Source organism: Staurois parvus, unplaced genomic scaffold (assembly GCF_062004578.1).
Source record: "Staurois parvus isolate SC_StPar_1 unplaced genomic scaffold, SC_StPar_1.0 ptg000389l, whole genome shotgun sequence".
Taxonomy (NCBI): domain Eukaryota; kingdom Metazoa; phylum Chordata; class Amphibia; order Anura; family Ranidae; genus Staurois; species Staurois parvus.
In genome coordinates, this window is record NW_028318185.1 from 197,601 (window position 1) to 224,715 (window position 27,115).

General features: G+C 43.0%; 1 protein-coding gene across 4 annotated transcripts in view; it reads right to left on the minus strand.

The window, feature by feature from the left end:
• The window catches only part of ASAP1 (ArfGAP with SH3 domain, ankyrin repeat and PH domain 1), a 491,182-nt gene that overhangs the window by 197,594 nt on the left and 266,473 nt on the right, over nucleotides 1–27,115 (minus strand). For all 4 annotated transcript variants that reach the window (XM_089685927.1, XM_089685924.1, XM_089685928.1 and 1 more), the window contains one exon: nucleotides 4,582–4,654. In XM_089685927.1, the coding sequence (XP_089542053.1) occupies nucleotides 4,582–4,654 (73 nt within the window). The remainder of the gene's footprint in view (nucleotides 1–4,581; nucleotides 4,655–27,115) is intronic.

Sequence of the window (27,115 nt, forward strand, 5' to 3'; positions counted from 1 at the left end):
TTTATTTAACCATGACCCTTTTAGCCCCTCCTACTGTAAGCATAAGTCGGTCACATCCACGATTTGGCGCAGCACGCCACTTTATTCCTTTAGTAAGTGTGTGTGTGTGTGTGTGTGTGTGTGTGTGTGGGGGTATCAAAAAATGACTGGACCCTAATGCCAGGTACCCCACTGCACCAATGTACAGAATAGTAATTGTTACAAATAACAACAACCCGTTAATAGCTGCAAACAGATTTTCACAATGTTAAATTACCAAAACAAGCACAGTAACAAACTAGAAAAGCTACAATTTCTGGGGAAATTGTGTGAAGTGTTCTTGCCTCCACCAGTAGTCTACAGCTCACACTCTAGCTTTTGTCACTCTGCTGCCTGCTCACACACCTGGGTTCCTATGGCAACTCACTCTACAGCAAGGGCAGAGAAGAGCGGTAAAAAACAAACTGCTCCTACTTGCTCACTTCACGGGTGGTTGCCATCTTCAAACGTTTGTAGTTTAAAAACTATAAATCCTACACCGAAGAGCTTTATATTGTGAGAATCACAAGACCCAGACCTACATTGTGATGCATATTTAATATGTCTCTGAAATATTAAACATGAAGGCACAGTCGCAGTTTAGAAATTGCCCTTCAAATTTGAGGTGGCTAGAGTGGAGTTTCAATGAATGTCAATGGGCGGCGTGAGTTGCAAACAAATGGTCATATTGTGAAAACTATCAGGACTATGGCTTAGCCGTGGACATTTTTAGTGGCAGCAGGGATAGCTTGAAAATGAGGGAGTGGTGGCAGTTTAGAAATCATGTCCTGATTTTTCAGCTCACACACTAGCTTTTGTCAGCTCCCACTCTAGTTTTGAACATTCCGCCATTCATTCCTATGGGACCAATTTCACCACAAAAACGCCGATATTTCATGAACCATTCGACGAAACGCTCCACAAAGTAATAGCACACCAATCGGGAACAATCCACACGTTTCAGTATATTACTGTCTATGTGGTGTAAAAACTGTGGGAGGAGTTAGGGCAGTAAATTTGGCTATAATAATAATATATATGTGAGATAACAGTAAGGGGTCTTGCCATGCAAGAACACTTAATAATCCAGCTATGACCACTGTAAAAAAATCTCTCTCTCTCTCTCTCTCTATATATATATATATATATATATATATATATATATATATATATATATATATATATATATATATATATATACATACACACACACACACACACACACACACACACCTTTATATTTACTTCAGTGATTTCCAGCTTCTAGGGATAAAGACTTCGACCGTTTCTGGTGTGTATGTATGTAAACGGTCGAAGTCCTTATCCCTAGAAGCTGGAAATCACTGAAGTACGCACAGCTACGCCAGTGACCTCCACTTGCTTCTGGGTCCCTGAATGCAAGGCACTCTTTGAGTGGCTCCTGTGCCAAGTGGCAACCCTCCTGTGCTCACAATACATCAGGCCGACTGCTCAACACAGAACCCGGAAGCAGGAAGCAAGCAGAGATGACCCGAGTATTGGTGTCTATATCAGTGATTTCCAGCTTTCAGGGGCATCGGCCAAGTATAGTATATATTGTATAAATATGCCTCGCCTGGAATTCTTCTTTAATACTGACACTCAGACGTACAAAGAATTCAAACCATGGCTATCAATAAATGATTAAAATAAATAAATAAATAAATAAATAAATAAATAGGACCACCAGTCACACCATCCACAGTCCACACATCTCAGTGTCTGCAACAGACACCCATTCCTATGCGACAAAATCCAAGAGTCAATTCTTCAAGGACGACTCTCGGCAATGCACCCATATTTAAAGTAGATCAATGGTTTTCTGCTTTCCCAAGGCTGCCAAGCAGCTTCTTTTTACCATTAACAATAAGTACACTGACAGTAATGATTTTAAGTGCTTTAAAAAAAATAGTGTTTTCTGGAGGAGTCTATTTTGGCACACGAGCAATCAGAACACGGCAAAAGAATTAACATATCCCTTTGGAAGTTAGGCAAATCAGGAAAGTCAAAGTCTGCAATGCTCAAGGTGAAGCACTGAAAACCAGTAAGGTAAAGGACAAAAAAAATAGACATACTGTATTTTTTTTAGTGAATGCAGTGCAGATGTTTTTTTTTACTTTTTATTTTTTAATACTTTTTTTTTTTCAGGGAACCCTCCCTGCGCTTACTTGTTTCTTGCCTACGCAAGAATGACATATTAGTTTCTCGCAGCCTCCTGGGATCCCCACATCATACATTTTAGGAGGTTGCAGGGTACTCTACTGCACATGCACCGCATTAATGGAGCGAGATGTCTGGTTTTTGCAGCAAGTCTTCTGATAACATGCCACAAAGTATGATCACAGCGGGGGTCCAGGAACCCAGAAGAGGAAGATGGACCAGGTTCGTAGCAGTGGATCCCTACAGAATACTCCTGGATCTCTGGGCATGAGAGTATATTTTGTCTCCAGAAGCAAGTAAAGGGGAGACAAAAATCTGTCATTTTGCAAGAACTTGAAAATTGTAATGGTTTTGGTTCAAACCTATTTAATGGTTTAGCTAAATCTTTAACTGATGTTTAAGTCATTTTGCTATCTATAAAGATCTGTAAATGAAAAGAAAAGCATAAGCCGTTTGATTTCACCTACAAATTAAAATTCAGTTGCATCCACAGGTGTCCCCTGGAGGAGGAGGTATATGTGCATACCTTTTCCCCCAGTTATCTATCCTGTCTTTCACATGACATTCCTGGGTTCTCTTCTTTTTATGGTGAGGGTGGTGCTCAACATTTCAAAGAACAGCACTACGTAATGGCAGTACTCTCCTGTGACCCCAGGGCAACTTGATGATGTGCCCCAAAAAGCGGGTGTTTGAAGCTCTGAATTCACAGGTAGTGGGCCTGAATGAAGCTGAGTATCATTCGACCTGGAAGAGGACCAGCAACGGTGATAGGTTGAGTAATGCAGGGAGAGCTAGTTCTTTATTTTACTAACTGTTGGGAAATATATTTCTTCAACATAAAAGGTATATTTCTGCACAACAGGTAAAAGGGGGATAAAAAAACCACTATGAAAAAAAATAAATAAATAAATAAATCACAGAAGGAAGTGAAGTTCCTTTTTAAGTAAACAATAGGATTTTTTCAGCAAACCAAAAGAAATAGACTTGAAAGAGTCCAAAATGCCCCTTACTGGCTGTAAATGATAAAGTATTAGGCCTCATTCACATGGGCACTTATCCCCCTGGTCCGCAAATGGCCCGTGTCTAAGTGATTGCCACCTGGGCTGCCCATTCATCTATTCAGGTCTACGGAAATGCAGTGACTGAATGGACACAGCCGCTTGTCCCAATTTGACAGCCATACAGGTGAGTGGCCCCAAATGGGCAGCACAGTGACTAAATGGTTAGCACTTCTGCCTGGCAGTACTAGGGTCGTTGGTTCGAATCCCAACCACGGCATCATCTGACTGGAGTTTGCATGTTCTCCCTCTGCCTGCGTGGGTTTCCTCCGGGTACTCCGGTTTCCTCCCACACTCCAAAGACATGCTAGTAGGTTAATTGGCTCCTGTCTAAGGTGGCCCTAATATGTATATGTATGAATGTGAGTTAGGGACCTTAGATTGTACGCCCCTTGAGGGTTAGGGACTGATGTGAATGTAATATATATGTAAAGCGCTGTGTAAATTGACGGCGCTATATAAGTACCTGTAATAAATAAATAAATGTAAACTGTGTAATTGGGATGAGCTGCTGTATCCGTGCAGCTCCTGATACTTAAATACACTGCCCATTAATGAACCAGGGGTGTTATCTCCCATGTGAATGAGGCCTGTCAGGCATTGCCTCGCCGCTGGCTATCCCCGCTTCAGTCGATCCTGAATACGGCTGCCAGACTCATTCACCTTTCCAACCGCTCCATCTCCGCCACCCCCCTCTGCCAATCCCTCCATTGGCTTCCGATTGCGCAACGGATCAAATTCAAGATCCTAACGCTGACGTACAAAGCTGTCCACCATACTGCCCCGAACTACATCACTGACCTAATATCCAAATAACGCCGAGCACGCACACTCCGCTCCTCACAAGACCTCCTTCTCTCCAGTTCCCTGGTCTCCTCCTCCCATGCCCGCCTCCAGGACTTCTCCAGGGTGTCACCCATCCTCTGGAACTCCCTGCCCCAACCCATCAGATTATCACCTACTCTCCTCTCCTTTAGGTGCACCCTGAAAACCCATCTCTTCAGGGAAGCCTACCCCACCCCCTGCTAATTGCCGACCTCCTCCACTCTTCCTACCACTCCATCCCCCACAGCTATCTCCTCCTGTACCACCATCCCCTCCCTCCTAGGTTGTAAGCTCGAAAGAGCAGGGCCCTCAATCCCCTCATGTTTTGCATTGTATTGGTATTGTTCTGTCACATGTTCTGTCCCCCTTTCTAATGTACAGCGCTGAGCGAACTATTGGTGCTTTATAAATACTGTATAATAATAATAATTCTTTGAAACTTAGCCTACCCCTAAGACGCAAATTAATTACTCTTTCATAAAAGGAGTTTGTTAGCACTTACCTTGTCCTGAATTGTAAATGGATTTCACAGACTTTTTCACTTTCTGTAACGCAGTCCTGTCTTGATCCAAGGCCTGAAAAAAGTGAAAACACTTTATTACAACATGCACAATGAATCAGACAAGAACAACTGAACTACCAACAAAATAAAGGCTGATTTATGTGGTAAATTTCTACTTGAAAATGCTACAAATCACAAAGTCATTATTCTAGAACCCAAATATCAAAGACCTCCACTCGCAAGAACGGTTTCCTTTTCACATGATGAGCAACTTATGTGTAAAATAAAAGTGACTGCAGAAACATGCTGCCTAAAGGTTTCTTAAAGCTTGACTGCACATGTTACTTTCAGATCTATAATCTTGTTATATTTACAAGGTTCATACAATACCAAATGCAATGTAATGAGGTTATATAAACAATGACTGAAAGACCAATGGGATTTGTTTTAGAACCCAACAGCTCTCTTTCTGCCTGCTATGTCTAGGTATGGACAACATTATTGGGCCCTTCTGGCAGGATCCTGGGAAGCTGAGAATCCTTTTAAGCGGAGTTCCACTCACCCTGTCAAAAAATAAAAGTCAGTACCTACAAACACTGTAGCTGCTGAGTTTAAAAAAAAACAGCCACTTACCTGTCCCTCGGTACCGTGGTGCCCCCCCCGCAGCCCGTTTCACTGGCCTTCCTGTATTCCAGGAGGCCGGCATCTTCATTGTGGGCACCCGGCTGTGACAGCTTGCGGCTTCACAGCCGGGTACGCACTGCGCATGCGCGAGTAGCGCTGCACTTCATAAACGGTCCTGTAGTCTTCTGGGACCTGTCACGTGTCCCAAAAGACTACGGGGAGGGAAGGACGACACCTTCTGCTTTCGATCGCCTAGGCGATCGGACCGGAGACCTGTCAAATCCAGGTACCTGTCAAATCCGGCTCCCCAAAAGGTGCCAATCCTTAATGGGGAGCAGTCCTTAAAGCGGAACTTCCCCTTTTTGGTGGAGCTCCGCTTTAAGTCTTGCAAGATGAGATTCCACTGACTTGACAGACATATAAAGGATACACATTTTTCACACTGCACAGCCAAATAGGTAAAACATTTAGGTATCCTTTTATGAAACAGAGATCAGCGGCAATCCTAAGGATCGTTGCTGATCTCTGATCATTAGTGGTTCAGGAAACAGAGATGATCAGAAGAGAACATGTTCTCCACTGATCATCTCAGCACACAGATGGTCAGTGTATGAAGGAGCGATGTCAGCCCTTCACTGGCGATCTGTGTTCTCCCTCCAGATCTTCCAGCTCAGAGCTGGAGAATTGGGGGAACCGCAAAATGAAGCAGCGATAATTTACCGCTGCTTAGTAAACGGTGTTAGACTGATCTCTCACGAGATTACAGTAACAGCTGCCATTTTCTAGCGTTCAAAGCATTTGTAGATGGCTTCTCTCCTCATTCAGAGAACCCTTTGATCATCCCAGATGTTAACCCCTTCCTGCCCAGTGTCACTAGTACAGTGTCAGTGCTTTTTATTAGCATTGATCACTGTATTAGCATCATTGGGATCTCAGTGGCAGTTAATTCCCACCCAGTGTCAGAATGCCTGCAGCTGTCCCTCTATAAGTCGCTGATTGCCGCCATTACTAGTATAAAAAAAATAAATAAAAATTCCAGTATATATACCACCATTTGTAGACGCTATAACTTGCACATAAACCAATTCATTTACATGCATTGGGATTGTTTTTTTTTTTTTTTTAGCAAAGACGTCGTAGAATACATTTTGGCCTAAATTTATGACAAAATTAGATTTTTTATATTTTTTTACTAGATATGTTTTCTAGCAAAAAATTCAAAACAGTTTTTTTTCTCATAATTGTCGGCCTTTTTTTTGTTTATAGCGCAAAAAATAAAAACCGCACAGGTGATCAAATACCACTAAAGGAAAGCTCTATTTGTGGGGAAAAAAGGACATAAATGTTATTTATGTACGGCGTTGCATGACTGCGCAATTGTCAGTTCAAGTAACACAGTGCCGTATAGCAAAAAAAATGGCCTGGTCAGGAAGGGGGGGGGGGGGGGGGTAAATCCTTTGAAGGGCAAGTGGTAAAGAAAAAAATAAATTGCAAAACGTTGAACACCTTTTGTTTTGATTCGCCTGGAATATATTTTGCAGATTTAAACTTGGGATTTAAATTGGGCTTTAAAAATATCAGGTTGATGGATACGACTTTAATACAATGCTTTCTGTTAAAAAAAAAAATTATATATAAATAAAAGATTTATCAGCATAGGTCACCAGTACGTGTTTTTCTCAACCTCAAATTCTTTTATGCTTTAACAAAACACCCCCCCTGGAGCTATTGATATAGGTAGGAAATAAATATACGGATACATTATCTGGACGAGTCTGGACGGTGCTCATATACAAGAGAGCTCAAGTTCAGGTATTTGAAACATGTAACTCCTGGAGCGGCCCGCTGACTTGATTTAAAACTCTTATTAAAAGAAAAAGTACACAGTGTTTTTTTTTTTTTTTTTTTTTTTTTAAAGGAAAACTATTATTACAGTATAGCATTATAATACAAGTATGCTCAGGGATGATGTTCAGGGATGATGTTCAGGGATGATGTTCAGGGATGATGTTCAGGGATGATGCTCAGGGATGATGCTCAGGGATGATGCTCACGCATCACTTGAACCGAAACACGACGTTCACTAAATATACTACCAAAGCAATAAATTCTGTGATATCAAGGTGACATGTCATGTCAGATGGCGTCCAGCGGGCAATGGCACTAGTCAGTTGAAAACGTAATGCGATGATGACCATGGTGCCTATTATTATTATTATACAGTATTTATAAAGCGCCAATAGTTCGCTCAGCGCTGTACATTACAAAGGGGGACAGAACATGTGACAGAACAATACCAATACAATGTAAAACATGAGGGGATTGAGGGCCCTGCTCTTTCGAGCTTACAATCTAGGCCTATTCACAATTCTGTGCAGCAAAAAAAAGTTTAAAATTCTTTCTAAATCCAAAATCCAAGAATCGATAAAACCCTTGTCAATTGTTTTTTTTTTTTTTTGCTTTGCTATGTGTTCCACTAAAGCAGTGGTCTCCAAACTGCGGCCCGGGGGCCAGATGCGGCCATTTGCTTGCTTTTATCCACCCTTTGGGGCATTATTCCCCCCACCATCAGAGAGAAGGAGAAATGATTGCTTTTACAGCCTTTATGGGTAAAAGCAATCAGTGTAAAAAAAAAAAAAAAAAAAGATCTTCATCACCCTTCAAAAGTAGTACAGTGTCACTATGGTTACACTGTACTGCTAGGGCGACAGTATGTTAAAAAAAAAAAAAACTAAACAAAACAATATTAAAAAATAAAAAATGGTTATAAACTAATTTGGTTTTTTTTTTGTTTTTTTAACTAAAAAGATAGCTGAATACATTTTGGCCAAGATTTATGAAGAAAGATTATTTGCAAAATTTTAAAAGAAAAACACTTTTTTTTCAAAATGTTTGGACTTTTTCATTTATAGATCAAAAATATTTAAATCCCAGCGGTGAATAAATACCACCAAAATAAAGTTTTACCTGTCTCAAAAAAATGCTAAAAAATTCATATGGGTACAGCGTTGCATGACCGTGCAATTGTCATTCAAAGTGTGATAGCGCTGAAAGCTGAAAATTGGCCTGGACAGGAAGGGGGTGAAAGTGTCCGGACTTGAAGTGGTTAATAAAAAGATACCTGGTTTAATGGGTATTCTTTAACCCCTTTGCGCCGGCCGCACACGAATGTGCGGCCGCCCGGCGTCTGGTCCTAGTTGCCGAGCGGCCGCACATTTGCGTTCATGGAAATAAATACGTATGTGTGGTACTCACGGAAAGGTCCCGGTCCGCTCTTTCGATCGGGACCTTTCCCGATCATGTGACCGTCGTGACGCGTCATCACGGCGGTCACATGATTCCTAAACCACGCCCCAACCGCCCCGCTTCCCGGCGTCTGAATCTCTTAAAGGGCCAGGAGGCGTCGGCGGGAAGGGGTTAATATCTGCCTGGCGCTGCACTTTAAGAAAAAACAAAGTGTTCCAAGGTTTAATCAATGGCTGAAACAACTGTGCTTTTTCTTCCCGCGGATGCAGCTTAAGTGTAAAGCAATCCTTTTGTATACAACCCATAATTAATGCTCTAGGTGAGGCCTGCCAGCGGTGTTCCCTTTTACACAATACTGCATCACTTAATGCAATAAACAAGCTAATCATAATAATCAGCACTTCCATTCTCTGGCGCAGTTCTCCTCCTTCGGGCAAACAACACATTAGAACAGCGAGGGTAGTAAAGAGCAAAATTACACAGGCCCCGGCCGCTGGGACACATCACACCGCTAACAAATCAATTCTTATTGAAATAAAAATGCTTTGACTATGCAAAGTCTGCTAAATTCACTAAAAATTAGGAGAAGGGATCGCATTACCCTGGGAAATGTTCTATTTATTGAGAAAACATCACGTATTGCTTCTCTATCTCGCGAACCGGAGATTATTTGTTGTTGCTAGGCAAATAAAAAGCAGACGGTCCGGCATTGGACAGCATCGTCTTATGTTGTAAAGTATTGCTGTTGCAAGAGAAGATGGTAACAAGAGAGACAAAGCTTCGTAGACATGAGTGCCGCCCAGGGGCGGACTGACAACTCATGGGGCCCCCGGGCAATAGGGGATCATGGGGCCCCTGTGTCCTTGCCCAAACTCAAAAAAGCCTATGAAAAAGGTACCAGGGGCATCTCATGGGGCCCCCTACTGAACCCGGGCCCGAGAGCAGTGCCCGAGTTTCTAAATGGTCAGTCCGCCCCTGGCACAGCCGCCACATAGCGCCCATCTGTCGCCTGTTTAAACAACAGGGAGACATTTTAGTGCACCTCAGCATTTTCTATGGAACCTGTTAAAAGGAATGAAGTCAGTGGCTAAATGGTTAGCACTTCCACCTGGCAGTACTAGGGTCGTTGGTTCGAATCCCAACCACGGCACCACCTGCCTGGAGTTTGCATGTTCTCCCTGTGCCTGCGTGGGTTTCCTCCTACACGCCAAAGACATGCTGGTAGGTGAATTGGCTCCTGTCTAAATTGTCCCTAGTATGTGTATGTATGAATGTGAGTTAGGGACCTTAGATTGTACGCCCCTTGAGGGTTAGGGACTGATGTGAATGTACAATATATATGTAAAGTGCTGCGTAAATTGACGGTGCTATATAAGTACTTAAAATAAATAAATAACAACAGGTATGATCAGGAGGCAAATGTGCCAACGCATTGCCCATGAATAGGGCTCAAGATTTGGCTGTGACAAGAGAATTTAAGGGGGGCTTCAGCTTCTTCATACCTGCCTGCAGTCTTTGTCCTTTCTGCTCAGAGTCTCTTTAAATTTTATTCTGGTGAGATCCAAGTGAAACGCATTCAGCAGGATCCTGTCTAAATTGGCCCTAGTATGTGTATGTATGAATGTGAGTTAGGGACCTTAGATTGTACACCCCTTGAGGGTTAGGGACTGATGTGAATGTACAATATATATGTATGTAAAGCTCTGCGTAAATTGACAGCACTATATAAGTACCTGAAATAAATAAATAATAGTGTACCTTTACCTCCGTGATAATAACGTATTTACCGATTATGCAGCAAAGCCTACTTTAGCCTGCAGAGAATATGTCTATGAAGACTTCTCACGCTGGCATGGTTGGTGGCCGATCCTGTGTGCATTGCAGCCTGAGTTTACCATAGAGATACAACAGCTTAGTGGAGAGCACTTCTGCCTTGTAGCGCTGAGGCTCTTGGTTTGAATCCCGATCAGGACACCACCTGCATGGAGTTTGCATGCTCTCCCTGTGCTTTTATGGGTTTCTTCCTGGGTTAATTGGCCTGTCTAAATATCTGTACAGTATCTCACAGAAGTGAGTCCACCCCTCACATTTGTGTAAATATTTTATTCTCTTTTCATGTGACAACACTGAAGAAATGACTCTTTGCTACAATGTGACGTAGTCAGTGTACAGCTTGTATAACATGTAAATTTGCTGTCTCTTCAAAATAACTCAACACACAGCCATTAATGTCTAAACCGCTGGCAACAAAAGTGAGTACACCCCTAAGTGACAAGGTCCAAATTGGGTCCAAAGTGTCAATATTTTGTGTGGCCGCCATTATTTTCCAGCACTGCCTTAACCCTCTTGGGCATGGAGTTCACCAGAGCTTCACAGGTTGCCACTGGAGTCCTCTTCCACTCCTCCATGATGACATCACGGAGCTGGTGGATGTTGGAGACCTTGCACTCCTCCACCTTCCATTTGAGGATGCCCCACAGATGCTCAATAGGGTTTAGGTCTGGAGACATGCTTGGCCAGTCCATCACCTTTACCCTCAGCTTCTTTAGCAAGGCAGTGGTCATCTTGGAGGTGTGTTTGTGGTTATCATGTTGGAATATTGCCCTGCGGCCCAGTCTCTGACGGGAGGGGATCATGCTCTGCTCCAGTATGTCACAGTACATGTTGGCATTCATGGTTCCCTCAATGAACTGTAGCTCCCCAGGACCGGCAGCACTCATGCAGCCCCAGACCATGACACTCCCACCACCATGCTTGACTGTAGGCAAGACACACTTGTCTTTGTACTCCTCACCTGGTTGCCGCCACACACGCTTGACACCATCTCAACCAAATCAGTTTATCTTGGTGTCATCAGACACAGGACATGGTTCCAGTAATCCATGATCTTAGTCTGCTTGTCTTCAGCAAACTGTTTGTGGGCTTTCTTGTGCATCATCTTTAGAAGAGGCTTCCTTCTGGGACGACAGCCATGCAGACCAATTTGATCCAGTGTGCGGTATACGGTCTGAGCACTGATAGGCTGACCCCCCACCCCTTCAACCTCTGCAGCAATGCTGGCAGCACTCATACGTCTATTTCCCAAAGACAACCTCTGGATATGACGCTGAACACGTGCACTCAAATTCTTTGGTCAACCATGGAGAGGCCTGTTCTGAGTGGAACTTATCCTGTTAAACCACTGTATGGTCTTGGCCACTGTGCTGCAGCTCAGTTTCAGGGTCTTGGCAATCTTCTTATAGCCTAGGCCATCTTTATGTAAAACAACAATTCTTTTTTTCAGATCTTCAGAGTGTTCTTTGCCATGAGGTGCCATGTCGAACTTCCAGTGACCAGTATGAGAGAGTGAGAGCGATAACACCAAATGTAACACACCTGCTCCCCATTCACACCTGAGACCTTGTAACACTAATGAGTCATATGACACCTGGGAGGGAAAATGGCTAATTGGGCCATGTCTCGAGACATAAACCCTATTCAGCATCTGTGGGGCATCCTCAAAACAGAAGGTGGAGGAGCGCAAGGTCTCTAACATCCACCAGCTCCGTGATGTCGTCATGCAGGAGTGGAATTGGACTCCAGTGGCAACCTGTGAAGCTCTGGTGAACTCCATGCCCAAAAGGGTTAAGGCAGTGCTGGAAAATAATGGCGGCCACACAAAATATTGACACTTTGGGCCCAATTTGGACCTTGTCACTTAGGGGTGGACTCACTTTTGTTGCCAGTGGTTTAAACATTAATGGCTGTGTGTTGAGTTATTTTGAGGGGACAGCAAATTTACATGTTATACAAGCTGTACACGCACTACGTCACATTGTAGCAAAGTGTCATTTCTTCAGTGTTGTCAAAAAGATAGAATAAAATATTTACACAAATGTGAGGGGTGGACTCACTTCTGTGAGATGTTGTATACACAAATACTGTAGCTGCTGACCTTTAATATAAAAACACTTATTCAGGGAATCAGCAATGTCCTCACCCGAGCCAGTTCTTCAATCGGCTTTGGGTGCAGGGGCCTGCATCTTGAGTAAGGGAAACCAGCATTGAATCCTTGCGGCTCCACAGCCGGTGTCAGGGATCGCTGCGGCGCTGGTCCCGGCGCATGCGCACTATGCCGTCTCATGCGGGGATGCGGGCGCTAGGTCCCGGCCAGCCGCGGCAACGGAGTTCACGCATGCGCACTGGCGTTCGCGGGTGCGCGCTTGGCACCAATGACAGCACAGGGCGCGGTATTTAAATCCCCCCCTGTGCTGTCACTGGTTGCCGTATGGTCTTCCTGTGATTCCTGTTCCTTGAAACCTGTGTTGTGAGTACTACTGACCCGGATTGCCTGACCTTGTTGATTTCTCCGGTCCTGACCCTTGGCTTGCCTGACCTCGCTCCTGAATGCCTTTGTATAGATCTGACCTCCTGTTACCAACCTGGCGTGTGACCCGACCATTCTTTGCCTGCTGCTTTGTACCGCAGCGACCCCCCGGCTTCCGACTCGGCTTGTCTGACTTTGCATTAGCTCATCCATCCGTCCATCCCACCGGGACCTCCCGGTCCCCTCACATCAGGCTCTCATCCTGCGGGAGCCTCTGGCGGACTCCTCTACCACTGGTGGGTGTACCCAGTAGTCGCGACCTGGTCTCGGTGCGCTCCAAGTCCATCCCCACCATCAGGGGCCCTGTTGAACAAGTGCTCCGGGACTTAGACTCCGCGCTCCGGGGAAACCTGACCAGTGGGTTGCTAGAGGTGCCGCCACGTGGTTCCTTACAGCCGGTTTCCTACTGAGTATGTGCGAAGCATGCTGTATTTTGTGAATGGGTTGCAGTCTTCTGGGACCTGTGAAGTATCTCAGAAGGCTGCGGGGGAGGGGGTGGGGAACTTTCGGCTCAGATCTGCACAGTGCATCTGATCGGACGTAGATGTGGGTATCTGTCAAAACCACGTACCCACTTCCCCCCCTCCCCTCCAAAAAGTGCCAAGTGGGGCAGTAGAGAGGGGGGGGGGTGCAGACAAGCAGAACTTCCCGATTTGGGTGAAGTTTTGCATTAAGGTGTCTAAATATTCAAAACTAAACCTGGGGACATCAAACTAAGAACTTCATGGCTGTCATTCCTTTCTACTGACCTGGAACAAGCATGTCAGGACATACATATTTACTAAAACTGCACGGTGCAAAATCTGGTGCAACTCTGAACAGAAACCAATCAGCTTCCAGATTTTATTGTCAAAGCTTAATTGACCAAGCTGGAGTTAGAAGCTGATTGGCTCCCATGCACAACTGCTCCAGATTCTGAGTGCTCCAGTTTTAGTAAATCTCCCCCACAATAGGTAAGCACTTGTTCCATGTCAGTGACTCACTTAGTATAATACAAAGACATAATGAAAGACATCCCACCATATTGCGCCTTCAAAATCAAGTCCACAACATCAGCATCCCTATTTCTTTTTATTATAGGTACAACTAAAGTCAACAGACCGATCCATCTCATCGACATAATGCACACTGGTGTTATTTCAATTAACTTTATTGGCTAAAGAAGCCCATTAGAAGCGCAATGGCTCGGTGGTCTGTGCTCCCTAGGGTGTGAACTGCAGAGACACCGACTTGGAAAGCATTGCTATCCTAGGACAAGAAAGCCCTTACTACCTAAAGAACGCCTGCAGAAACGAATTCCATACACTTCAAGGCTTCATATACAGAGACAGAATCTACCTTTAACATGTGTCATACCCCCTAAAATTCCAGATACATACATACCAATGACTCACAATGGGCGTTTTATGACTGCTACCTTCAAGCATTTGAGAACAGCTGACAACCAGGAATTGCTGTCTGCTGCTTCTAATATAGAGAGCCATAGAAGAGAAGATTGGAACACGGCGGCAGGTATAAAATTCAGGCGCTTGTGGCAGCCACCCAAACTGTGTCTGGAACTAAGCCCTGTCCCCACACATTCTTATAAGCCCATGATGGGCAGCATTCCCTGGTGGGCAACACAGTGGCTAAATGCTTAGCACTTCCACCTGGCAGTACTAGGGTCATTGGTTTGAATCCCAACCACGGCACCACCTGCCTGGAGTTTGCATGTTCTCCCTGTGCCTGCGTGGGTTTCTTCCGGGTACTCCAGTTTCCTTCCACACTCCAAAGACATGCTGGTAGGTTAATTGATTCCTATCCAAATTGGCCTTTTATAAGGCGATGTTCCTTACCAAATTAAAGTGACTGAACCCCATATTAAACTGACTTGGGGATAAGAATATTTTGAATTGGGCGGCACAGTGGCTAAATGAAAAATAGTGAAGCGCTATATCAATAATATACTCTTAATACATATTAAATAAATATAAACAACATATTAGTGTTCAGTGTGAAATAAATTGATAATAAATAGTGAACCAATTTCTAAAATAAAGTGAACACTCAAATGTGATGGTGGTTATACTCAATATTATAAATATTAATCCATACAAACGAAAAACGTTAGTGAATGGTGATTATGCTCAATAATATTAATTGTAATCCATAAATATAAACAAAATTCATTAGTGGAATATCAAGCTATAAAGTTCATGCAAAAAACGTGATGGTGCCCACGTGATCTTCACTCTAGTGGAGTAACAAACACCAGTCCTCAAATGGCAGCAATGCCTGCTCACCTCAACACCCTGACCCACACAGGGCCAAAGGGCTAAATTGACAATATCAGGTCCTCTGGATTCCACTTCTCATCACAGGTACCATAGGATACAATACATAATTCCTCCTCTATAAGTCGCACTCCACCTCCGCTCAGGATAATATATATGAGATACAAAGCAAAAAGCCTTCCATTGTGCAGTATTTTATTGAATATAACCGAACAAAACAATTCACATTGCACTCACATGTGTATCCAGTTCAAAAAACGCCTGTCACCTCTTCCTATGGGTGTACTGCATGGTAACTGGGTGTACTAAGATGGCTGCTGCAACCGGAAATGCGTCAACTCACACCGGAAATGACGTACCGACGCGTTGCGTCACGTCCCTCGTGACTTCCTCAGGAACCCCAAGGAATTCTGGTACTCCAGTTTCCTTCCACACTCCAAAGACATGCTGGTAGGTGAATTGGCTCCTGTCTAAATTGTCCCTAGTATGTGTATGTATGAATGTAAGTTAGGGACCTTATATTGTGCTCCCCTTGAGGGTTAGGGACTGATGTGAATGTACAATATATATGTAAAGCGCTGCGTAAATTGACAGCACTATATAAGTACCTGAAATAAATAAATAATAACAGGTATGATCAGGAGGCAAATGTGCCAAAGCATTGCCCATGAATAGGGCCCAAGATTCGGCTGTGACAAGAGAATTTGAGGGGGGCTTCAGCTTCTTCATACCTGCCTGCAGTCTTTGTCCTTTCTGCTCAGAGTCTCTTTAAATTTTATTCTGGTGAGATCCCAGTGAAACGCATTCAGCAGACATTGGTGCGCACTGGACCATTCATCAACATTATGACCAAGTATTTTTTGTCACTTGAGCTGTTGAACGATGCACTAAAAATCTGATATTAACAACTGAATGTAAAAAAGCCTGACGGCAGTAGCATGGGGAGAGGAGAAAGATGAAGGAGCACACAAAATCATTCTTGGAGTCTCTGGGAACACAAATGAAATGAATTAGCAGACACACGTGATTGTAATTGGAAAGCACAGTCTATGGAAACTAGTTTGCTTATACAAGGTGAAGGTTGCCAATACAAGCCATACTGTAATGTCGCCGAGATTGAAATCAACGTGAAATTTTTGGAAGCAAATAAAAATATGGTTCTCGAACAGTCAGATCTAGGAGAAAGCCGCTGACAGCAAACACATGTAATCCATCAGATAAGGAATAGAGGATAAACCATGCATTATATAGCCCTGGTGATTACGTTTTGTTTTTTGGGTTTTTTTTTGGAATAAAATAATTAGGAAAAGTTGTAGCCCAAAACCATTTCAGAGCCAATAAGATGTTGCAATAGTCAACTGTTACCTTTGTATAAATATACAACTGCTAATGGAACATAGAGGGTCAAACAGGAGATGGCGACCTAAATTTACAGGACAAGTTTAGTAATTATCTAACCTCCCACTCAGTTCACTAGCAAACACAAATGCTCCTGCGCTTGGGGATGGACTCGATGCAGGCTACAACCACATTAAGAATGTCCTGGAACATGCACACCTTGCTGCCCTCAAATAGACTGGGGGAATCCAAATATACTGAATGATGAAAGAAAAAACAGAGGGCACACAGTGTAGCAAACTTGCTCATCAGAGTTGGAAGTGGAGCTCCCCTTTTCCTTTGCTTTTAGTGGAAATTCCTCAGCCCTCATTTCCTACCCCCCTCCAGTCCTGAGAGGCAAACGTTATCTCCTGACAGATGGTGTGGGTCAACCAGGTTAGGCATCCCTGGTTTGGTGCCAGCAGTCTGGGGAAAATATAACCTTTCTCACCTACGTTCTGATAAGGCCAGCATTTCTCAGAGAATTGGGAAGCACTGACCCCAAAACTGTGTAAGTCCACACATCATAAAACTGACCAGCAATTAATTGAACATTCCTCAGGTCAACTGTGTGTTTCATATCATGGGGTATGAAGCTGTTAGTTTTAACTGAGAGTCCACTGACATTCTGCCTAACATATTGTATTGGGCCGACTCAAGGCCACCCCCCCTGGCAGAGGGATTTTTAAAAAAGGGACAGGCTGCAAGCCTTAGAGTTAGAGCTTAACACACATCTCCTGAGTGTAACATCGTAACAGAGGAGATCAAAGAACCTTCCTGCTCTGCACTTGGATCTGCTTAGAAACCAAGACATATTGGCAAGTAACTTAACTCTTTAATTTCCTCCCTATTACCTCTTTGCTGTATCTTTATATACATATATATATATATTTTTGTGACATCTCTTTGTAAATATTTTATTGCACCTGTTAGACTCTTTTAGTAATAAATCTTTCTTTCTGAAAGTGTTAAACTGTTTTTAAGCGCTTACCTGCAATTCACGAATTCCTGCCTTTTGAAGAGACGCTACTGTGTTTGTTTACTCCTGTCCAATTGACCATATTGGACAGGTGACTTTTCAATCATTATAGTGTATTTCTGACAGAGTCCGTCTTCTCTGTACATTTCAAGACGGTGGTGGCAGAGAAGGGTTAGTTGCGTAATTAACCCGACCCATTAACAAGCGCATTCAGGCTGCAGGCACCGATTGTAGCCCATTAGCTGGACAATCGCTGTGCAGGGTGCAGCTGGGTGGGGCCTTGTTACGCGCTTCACCGCGGTTTTAGATCGGCCGGTCCTTCGGTCACGAGTTTGGTGAGAAGGTCTGGGGTCTGCCGCCGTAAGTGTGACGTATTACTGTTAGTCGCGGTCGTACGACTGTCGCATGTTGGTGGCGGCGACCGTGGATCCGTGACACACAGGCCTAGTGCATTGTGGCTCTGAGGAAGAGGCAAGTCCTCGAAACGCGTCAGCCTATTGGATGTCTACACTCCCTATTGCGGAATGTTACTCAGCGCGGTGTTGACCCAGCTGTTCTTTTATGATGTGCCTTGACTATATTGTCGTTTGTGACTACAACACATACTTTATTTTTTATTAAACATTTTTTATGGTAATGCACTAGGCCTGTGCGCCCTCTGTTTTTTCTTTCCTCATTCACGAAGCTCACTGCCTGCATTGGAACCAAAAGACCTGAATGGTACTTTGCGGATGTTGTGTTCAACCTAGGCAGACCATAGTTGAGTAAGTTTTTTTTTTTTTCTGTTTAACCAGCAGGTTGAATGAAAAAAAAAAAAATGACCCCATTCCTTCATCTACACACTCGATGTGAATGGGGAACACCTCTACTCTGTCTTTGAATCTTGACAGCAAGGAAACTTCCCCTCCATCAGAATACACTGATCAGCTCTGCAGTCTATAGCAGGGTTGCTCAACCATGGTTCCATGGAACCCTAGGCTTCCTCCAGAGGTTGCTAAGGGTTACCTGAGAAACGAGAAATATCCACCTTTCACACCATTAATATTTTTAGTTATCTGTAAGGGGGTAATTCTTCTCAATGACCACAAGTGTAAGGAACATTCTTCCCACCGACCATCACACGAATGCATTATGAGCTGTAAATACAGTCATTTTTAGCAGGGGTTCCCCGAGACCAAAAAGCCATTTCAAGGGTTCCTCTGTGTTGAAAAGGTTGAGAAAGGCTGATCTATAGCCTGTTGCACTGATTGTGCAGAAAGTTTCCAGACTGACTTCTGTTCAACTACAATGCTCATTCAAGGATGGAAATTCGGCTGGTTCAGCAGGGAGCAGCCGAGTATTTGACCATGTATTGCCAGCTTTAGTGTATTGGGGGTTAGGAAGTGTGGTGGTGGGAGTTAGATAATTGCTAAACATGTCCTTTAAAGGCTGGCTCCATCCCCATAGAAGACTAAACAGTATACTCTGAAACAAGTCTTTTAAGGCTACATGCACAGTTGTAATTAAAGCGGAACTTCACCCAAAACAGTGGGTTCTTCCTCCTCCCCCTTCCATTTTAACATTTGGCACTTTGGGTTTATTTGGGGGGAGCGGGTACCTGGTTTGGACAGGTACCCACTCCGCTTGGAAGAGCGGAAGAAGGCTGCCCCCCTTCAACTGCAGCCTTCTGGGATACATCAGAGGTCCATCCACAAAGCGCAGCAAGGCTCACGCATGTACAGCAGGATGCCGGCTTTGCATCCACAAGGAGTCACAACTGGCTTCCCACACTAAACATGCCAGCATCGGGGATCTGAAGGCCGGCAAAGAGCCATTCCGTGTGAGGAAAGTGCTGGATCCCTGGACGGGTAATTGTTCCACTATTAAAAGTCAGCAGCTACAGTATTTGTAGTTGCTGACTTTTTATTTTTGGTTTCTAGGCTAAAGAACTGCATAAAAATATTACTAGATCAGGGATCTCCAATCTTTACAGTACGAGGACCACATTGGATATTTTTCAAATATTTGTTGGCTGAAAAAAAATCAGTTTTATAAATAAATGATACAAATGTAAATTAATGAATAAACACGCTGCAAGAAATTACTTTATTCAGAAGCCCCCATCACATTAGAGCAGCATTTCTCAACTGGGGTGCTTTGAGTTTTTTTCAGGGGTGCCCTGACAAAATGTCTAAAAATTGCCCAAAACTCATATATAAGCCAGTGGGTGGAACAAGCCTGCCTTTTAGTTACACAAAGCCACAGGTTCATTGTGCACCATTACCACCTTCTAGCCGCCGGCATCCTGACAACCAATGACATCACTTGATAAGGAGGATGTCAGCTGCCTGCACAGCATCCTAGTTTCACCCTCCCCCGCCCCTCTCCATCAGTGCTGGGGTCACATTAGCTCAGTGATGGAGAAAACTGAGGGAGAAGGGAAACATTGGAATACTAGTCAGTACCAGTGTGCAAAAGCGTATTTGCTTTTGAAGAACAAATCACCTTTAATGTTGGGTGTCCTACATGTGTGGATGTTGCTGCTTTATATTAAACTATTAGAATAGTATTTCACATTTTAGAATGGGGTGCCCTTTTTGAAATTATGGACAGTCTAGGGGTGCCTCAAGACTGTCCATTTTAAAGGGTGCCTCGGGACTTCCATTTTAAAGGGTGCCTCAGGACTGTCCATTTTAAAGGGTGCCTCGGGACTGTCCATCATTTTAAAGGGTGCCTCAAGACTGTCCATCATTTTAAAGGGTGCCTCAATACTATCCATCATTTTAAAGGGTGCCTCAATACTATCCATCATTTTAAAAGGTGCCTCAAGACTATCCATCATTTTAAAGGGTGCCTCAATACTATCCATCATTTTAAAAGGTGCCTCAAGACTATCCATCATTTTAAAGGGTGCCTCGGGACTGTCAATCATTTTAAAGGGTGCCTCAAGACTGTCCATCACTTTAAAGGGTGCCTCAAGACTATCCATCATTTTAAAGGGTGCCTCAATACTATCCATCATTTTAAAGGGTGCCTCAAGACTGTCCATTTTAAAGGGTGCCTCGGGACTGTCCATCATTTTAAAGGGTGCCTCGGGACTGTCCATCATTTTAAAGGGTGCCTCAAGACTGTCCATTTTAAAGGGGGGCCTCGGAACTGTGCATCATTTTAAAGGGTGCCCCGGGACTGTCCATTTTAAAGAGTGCATTGACTGAAAAAAGGTTGAGAAACACTGCATTAGAGTACCCCTTTCACATTAGAAGTCCCCCATAACATGAGTCCTTTTCCCTTTTTCATCTGAAGTCCCCATGACATCAGATTTGCAGTGCACCAGGTAACAAACCTGTATCAGACCTGCAGATGTGGCCCACAGGCCGTGGTTTGGAGACTCCTGGACTAGGAAACACATTGCAGGTAAGGCCTACAGCCAGGGCTGCACCCCCCCCCCCCCCCCGTACTCCTGTAGAGGACTATGCTTCTCTTCAGATTTGCATTTTATTACAAAGCAGTGAGTCTGCAGAAGACCGAGTCACAGATATAGTGAGTATTGCTGATAGAGACTCCTACACTTTTATCTGAAGCTGGAGTTGGGCTTTAATATCTCAGAAATAATTAGAATTTTACTCCTGTCAGTCCACAGAAAACTAATATCATGGGAATATTTCTCGAACAAAACCACTATTTTTCTCACTTCTATATAAGCGTGTAGTTTCCCACTATTGCTGCATTCATCCTCGTGTTCTCTGAGGTCATCGCTCTTTCTCAAAGCTGCACATAAATCACAATTTATTCAGGTCAAGGAATATGATATTCATATGTAAATTGCTTCTATTTCCATATATGCAAATCCCCCCATTATTTCTATATTTGATTTGGCTGCTCGCACCTGAATCTAGGCCCAAAAAGGGAGAATAATGAAAGACACTTGATCATGTGTGCGCTCATGTTCCCTGCGGAATAAAACGCAACAGCTCTGGAAGACATGGCAGATCGTAGCGAAGAGGAGCCTGACGTGTGCGTGTTCATTGGGCTCTTTCATGGAATTTGTCAGGTTTGTGTCAGTAGCACGTCAAAGAAGCCTTTGTTACACTAAACCGACGATTTTTCAGGAGGCGACACAACACTGAACAGATCTTTGCTCTGTCGGAGGTGTCTTCAGGTGAGAGACTCTGCGTTACAGCGAGCAATGTCTAAATATACCTTCCCAGGGATACAAAGAGCTGAAATATTAGAGGTATAATCATCAGAATGGAAGAGGAAATACTCGGAGCAGAAATGACACAATGTAGAATGAACACATTATCCGCTGTTCAGAATCAGGTTCTTTATTTACAACATGACCTAAAAAAGGAACTAGAGGGACTGAAATACAATACGATTTAGAGCCCATTACAGGGATGTTTAGGACACGTAAGTATTTAGTGCCCATTTACATCATTCTGTTTTAATACTTCTTTTCTGACATGTTAAATCGCATGGGTACGTCCACACGCATCAAAACATATGTCGATGCGCACGGATGCATGACTAGGATTCTACCTAACCCCGGCTGCACTCTCATCGTGCATTACCGTTGTATAACACGTCATTTATTAAATAAAAAGGATGTATACTCACAAACCAACGTGATAATGAGCAGTATAGGTGATCCACAAAAACAGTCGCAATGCAAATGTGTCTAATGATGCGGATAAACTGACGCGTTTCGGGAGTTAAACCCCCTTCCTCAGAGCTAAGGATGTGTCTGCTGGCCACAAGCCTATATATATATGACATTGAACACAAGACTTGCTGAAACAGCCACTTAATGCCAATGTAATGGCTCTGTTTTACATTAGTTTTGTGCTTTACCTGCAGATTTCCCCTATCTCCCCCTTGCAAAAATGAAAAAAAATAAGGGTTCATGCAGCTGATAAACGCACGTTCGGGAGCTTTTCTTCATTTTTTTCAGCAGCCCCTGAACTCTCCCTAATGTTTTCCTATGTCTCCATGTACACATTGTCATTTACAGGCAGTTGAGTTTACAGTCGTGTTTTTGAACGCACCAAACTTGCGTTCAGGAGTAGATTTTATCAGCGTTTCAAATGTGGCTAAACACGGCTAACCGCGTTTATAAGCGTTTGCAATTGAATTTTTTTTTTAACTCTTCCATTTCCAGATTCTGTCCAGAGCCTTTCTTCATCATGAATAATGCATGCAAAGTGTTTTCCCAGAACTCAAAGGGACACGATACGCCATACTTTGAGGTTTCGCATGAAAGTAAATATGTTAGACACTGCTGCAATAATTTCTGCACAGAAATGGGCTGGAACACATCCAAACATCACAAAAAAAAAAAGACAGTAAATCTCAACAAATACTGCTCTCTCTGCTTCTGCTCTCTCTTATTTCTCTCAAAATGTCTGAAATAGTTACTTTTCTACTGTTTTTCATGCTTTCTGGGCATTTTGGAAGGTCTCGTGAGGTTATCTTTAAAAAACGCTTCTAAACGCAAACGCTCATAAACACGGTATGCAAACGTGGCTAAACAGACCTTTTTAACCTACGTTTTCCAGCAGTCAGTTTCCATCGTTCAAAAGTGTCCCGTGTACATGGGGCCTTATACTAAGAAAACACATGGCAGCTTTGTAGGTTTCCTTATCCAGAAAAATGCATATTTTTGTGTGTATTGTGTATAGTTTACAGCCACATTGTATGGTAACCATCTTTGTATGCTTGTTTGAATTTGGAGTCATTCACAAGGGCACTGAGGCCCATACACTGTGAATGGACTGTTTATGTGTCTCTAGCCAGTTGATTCTGCATGCAGGCAGCCCATGCAAGTCTATGGGAACGCAGCAGCTACACAGACACAGCTGCCCATCCTAACATACCGGCATATGGGTAAGCAGCTCTGAAGGCAGTCAGCATGCATTTAGGGACACCCACACGCCGGTCACATTACAGAGCAGCTGTGTCTGTTCAGCCGCTGCATCCTTATAGACTTGCTTGGGCTGCATGCAGCGCCTACCAGCTAGGAAAGCTTAAACAAAACGCTCATATTTCTTTTTTTTTTTTAGTCGGGAAAATATGAAACCCTGCATACAGATATTTTGCTTTTGAGCCAACAGTTACAACTTTAGGAGCCTGATCATTTTGATGCATGAAAATAAAATTCATATAGAAATCCCATTCTTTCCTATATGGTTGGTTCACATCTATGCACTGCAGCTTTGTGTGAAAGAAAAAGGGAAACTCTATGGGCTCAATCACACCTACATGTGTGTGTGTTAACATGTGCGCTGCATGCACACGGAACAGGGTAAGCCCGTTATTGTTCTGCTCTGCCCCAGCATGGGTGTATCTTCAGCTTGTTGTATTCTTAAAACAAAACTTTCTTAATAAAAATATTGAAACAGGAACAGGGTAAGCCCAGCCTCAACAAGGCTTGGATGCAGCTGCTCAGCCATGGAACCCCATTCCATGAAGCTCTCTATACACTGTTGTTGTGCTAATCTGAAGGCCACACCAAGTTGGAGGTCTTCATCTATTGACTCTGCAGACAGTTGGTGACTTCTGTGCACTGTGCGCTTCAGCATGCGCTGACCCCGCTCTGTCATTTTATATGGCCTACCACTTGGTGGCTGAGTTGCTGTTGTTCCCAGTTGCTTCCACTTTGTTATAATCCCACTAACAGTTGACCGTGGAATATTTAGTAGCCAGGAAATGTCACGGATGGACTTATTGCACAGGTGGCAACCTATCACGGGACCACGCTTGGAGTCACTGAGCTCCTGAGAGCGACCCATTCTTTCACCAATGTTTGTAGAAGCAGTCTGCATGCCTAGGTGATGATTTTATACACCTGTGACCATGGAGGAGATTGGAACACCTGAATCCAATGATTTGGAGGGGAGGACCAATACTTTCAGCAATATAGTGTATATATATGAAATAATTTGTTTTAAATATTTTAAACAAGTTTTAAAAATCATAAGCTTAGATTGTAAGCTCCCAGGATCAGGGCCCTCCTATCCCTCTTGTATTGAACTGTATTGTTGCTGTATTGTCTCCCGTTATATTGTAAAGCGCTAAGCAAACTGTTGGCGCTATATAAATCCTGTATAATAATAATATAAATCCTGTATAATAATAATATAAATCCTGTATAATAATAATATAAATCCTGTATAATAATAATAATATAAATCCTGTATAATAAAATATAAATCCTGTATAATAATAATATATAAATCCTGTATAATAATAATATAAATCCTGTATAAATATAATAATATAAATCCTGTATAATAATAATATAAATCCTGTATTATAATAATAATAATAAGCTTAAAACATCTTTTCACACGGGGGACAGTCTCTATAGCTCACTGAAAAGCAAGCCGCAGTGGATTGCATTTAGGAGAGCAAGTAGAGCAGCAGCTTCCAGGTGTTTAGGAGACAATCCTGCTGCTTCCTGAATACATATGTTTTTAATATTTTACAACTGTATACCCTAGAACAAAAAAGGCAGACCTGAGTAAAACACACTTTAATCATTAGTTACGCCTCATCTGGAATATGCAGTTCAGTTTTGGGCACCAATTCACAAAAAGAACATTGGGGAACTGGAGAAAGTACAGAGAAGGGCAACCAAACTGATACGAGGCATGGAGGAGCAAAGCTATGAGGAAAGATTAGAGGAACTGAATTTATTCTCTCTTGAGAAGAGGAGATTAAGGGGGGATATGATCTCCATGTATAATACATAAGGGGGGATATGATCTCCATGTATAATACATAAGGGGGGATATGATCTCCATGTATAATACATAAGGGGGGATATGATCTCCATGTATATTACATAAGGGGGGGATATGATCACCATGTATAATACATAAGGGGGGATATGACCACCATGTATAATACATAAGGGGGGATATGATCACCATGTATAATACATAAGGGGGGATATGATCTCCATGTATAATACATAAGGGGGATATGATCACCATGTATAATACATAAGGGGGGATATGATCTCCATGTATAATACATAAGGGGGGATATGATCTCCATGTATAATACATAAGGGGGATATGATCTCCATGTATAATACATAAGGGGGGATATGATCTCCATGTATAATACATAAGGGGGGATATGATCACCATGTATAATATATAAGGGAGATATGATCACCGTGTATAATACATAAGGGGGGATATGATCTCCATGTATAATACATAAGGGGGGATATGATCTCCATGTATAATACATAAGGGGGGATATGATCTCCATGTATAATACATAAGGGGGGATATGATCTCCATGTGTAATACATAAGGGCGGATATGATCTCCATGTGTAATACATAAGGGGGGATATGATCTCCATGTATAATACATAAGGGGGGGATATGATCTCCATGTATAATACATAAGGGGGGGATATGATCTCCATGTATAATACATAAGGGGGATATGATCTCCATGTATAATACATAAGGGGGATATGATCTCCATGTATAATACATAAGGGGGGATATGATCACCATGTATAATACATAAGGGGGGATATGATCACCATGTATAATACATAAGGGGGGATATGATCTCCATGTATAATACATAAGGGGGGATATGATCTTCATGTATAATACATAAGGGGGGATATGATCTCCATGTATAATACATAAGGGGGGATATGATCTCCATGTATAATACATAAGGGGGGATATGATCTCCATGTATAATACATAAGGGGGGATATGATCACCATGTATAATACATAAGGTTGAACTGGCTGGACTTTTGTCTTTTTTTCAGCCAGACTGTCATTTTAACTTTGAAAGTATTTTCTAATTCGCACTCCTCTGTCTGCAAACATTCTCTTTGTCAATGGCGATTCTTTCTTTAGCTCTTCAAATTAACCTCAGCCAGCATCTACTACAAATATTTGAAAGGAAAAAAGCAGAGCCATCCGCTGTTATGAAACAGAACGACCTTGTATATTTGCAACACTTAACAAAATGACAATAAGGCAAATCGTCCCTTTTTTTTTTTAAACTTGCAGGCGCCTGTCAGAAGCTTTCGCGGTTCAGCTTGATTGTTAAATGGAAAGTGGGGACAGCCTGCCAAAACAAATCAAGTGAGCTAAAAAGTATCTTTGGTGCAGATCTGAGGATGCGACTTCCGCAGACCTTCGAAAGTACTTATAAGAGGAGTTTGCAGAGCCTGTCACAAATTATCCGCACACTTGGCGTGCAGATGGACACCTGAGATTTTAATCAGCAGTTTGTTTGTTTTTTTTTCTCTTTACATGGGATACCATTCATGAAAATGAATGCTGTGCTCCACACCACGCAGGAATCTGCTTGCACTTGAAATGACATATTGCGGCGCCGGGCTTCGGAAGTAATTAAAGGTTATTAAAGCGCACACATTACAGTACGAGAGAAGATTACGCTGCACACCTGCGGCTGTTATCAGGCTCAAAGCAGGAATTTACTCTTCTGGAACACACACACACCCGCTCCAAACAGCGTGCAAGACAAAAGCTGCGACACACAGGCTGGATTTGTTGCGGTAACGCACGCAGCTTACGTGCACGGAATCCGCCATCTCAACACACCGTGAAGCACGGTAACACACCACTGTGTGTCGGGGTGCGCGGTGTGGCTACAAATGGTGCACGCACTCACATAAAGCA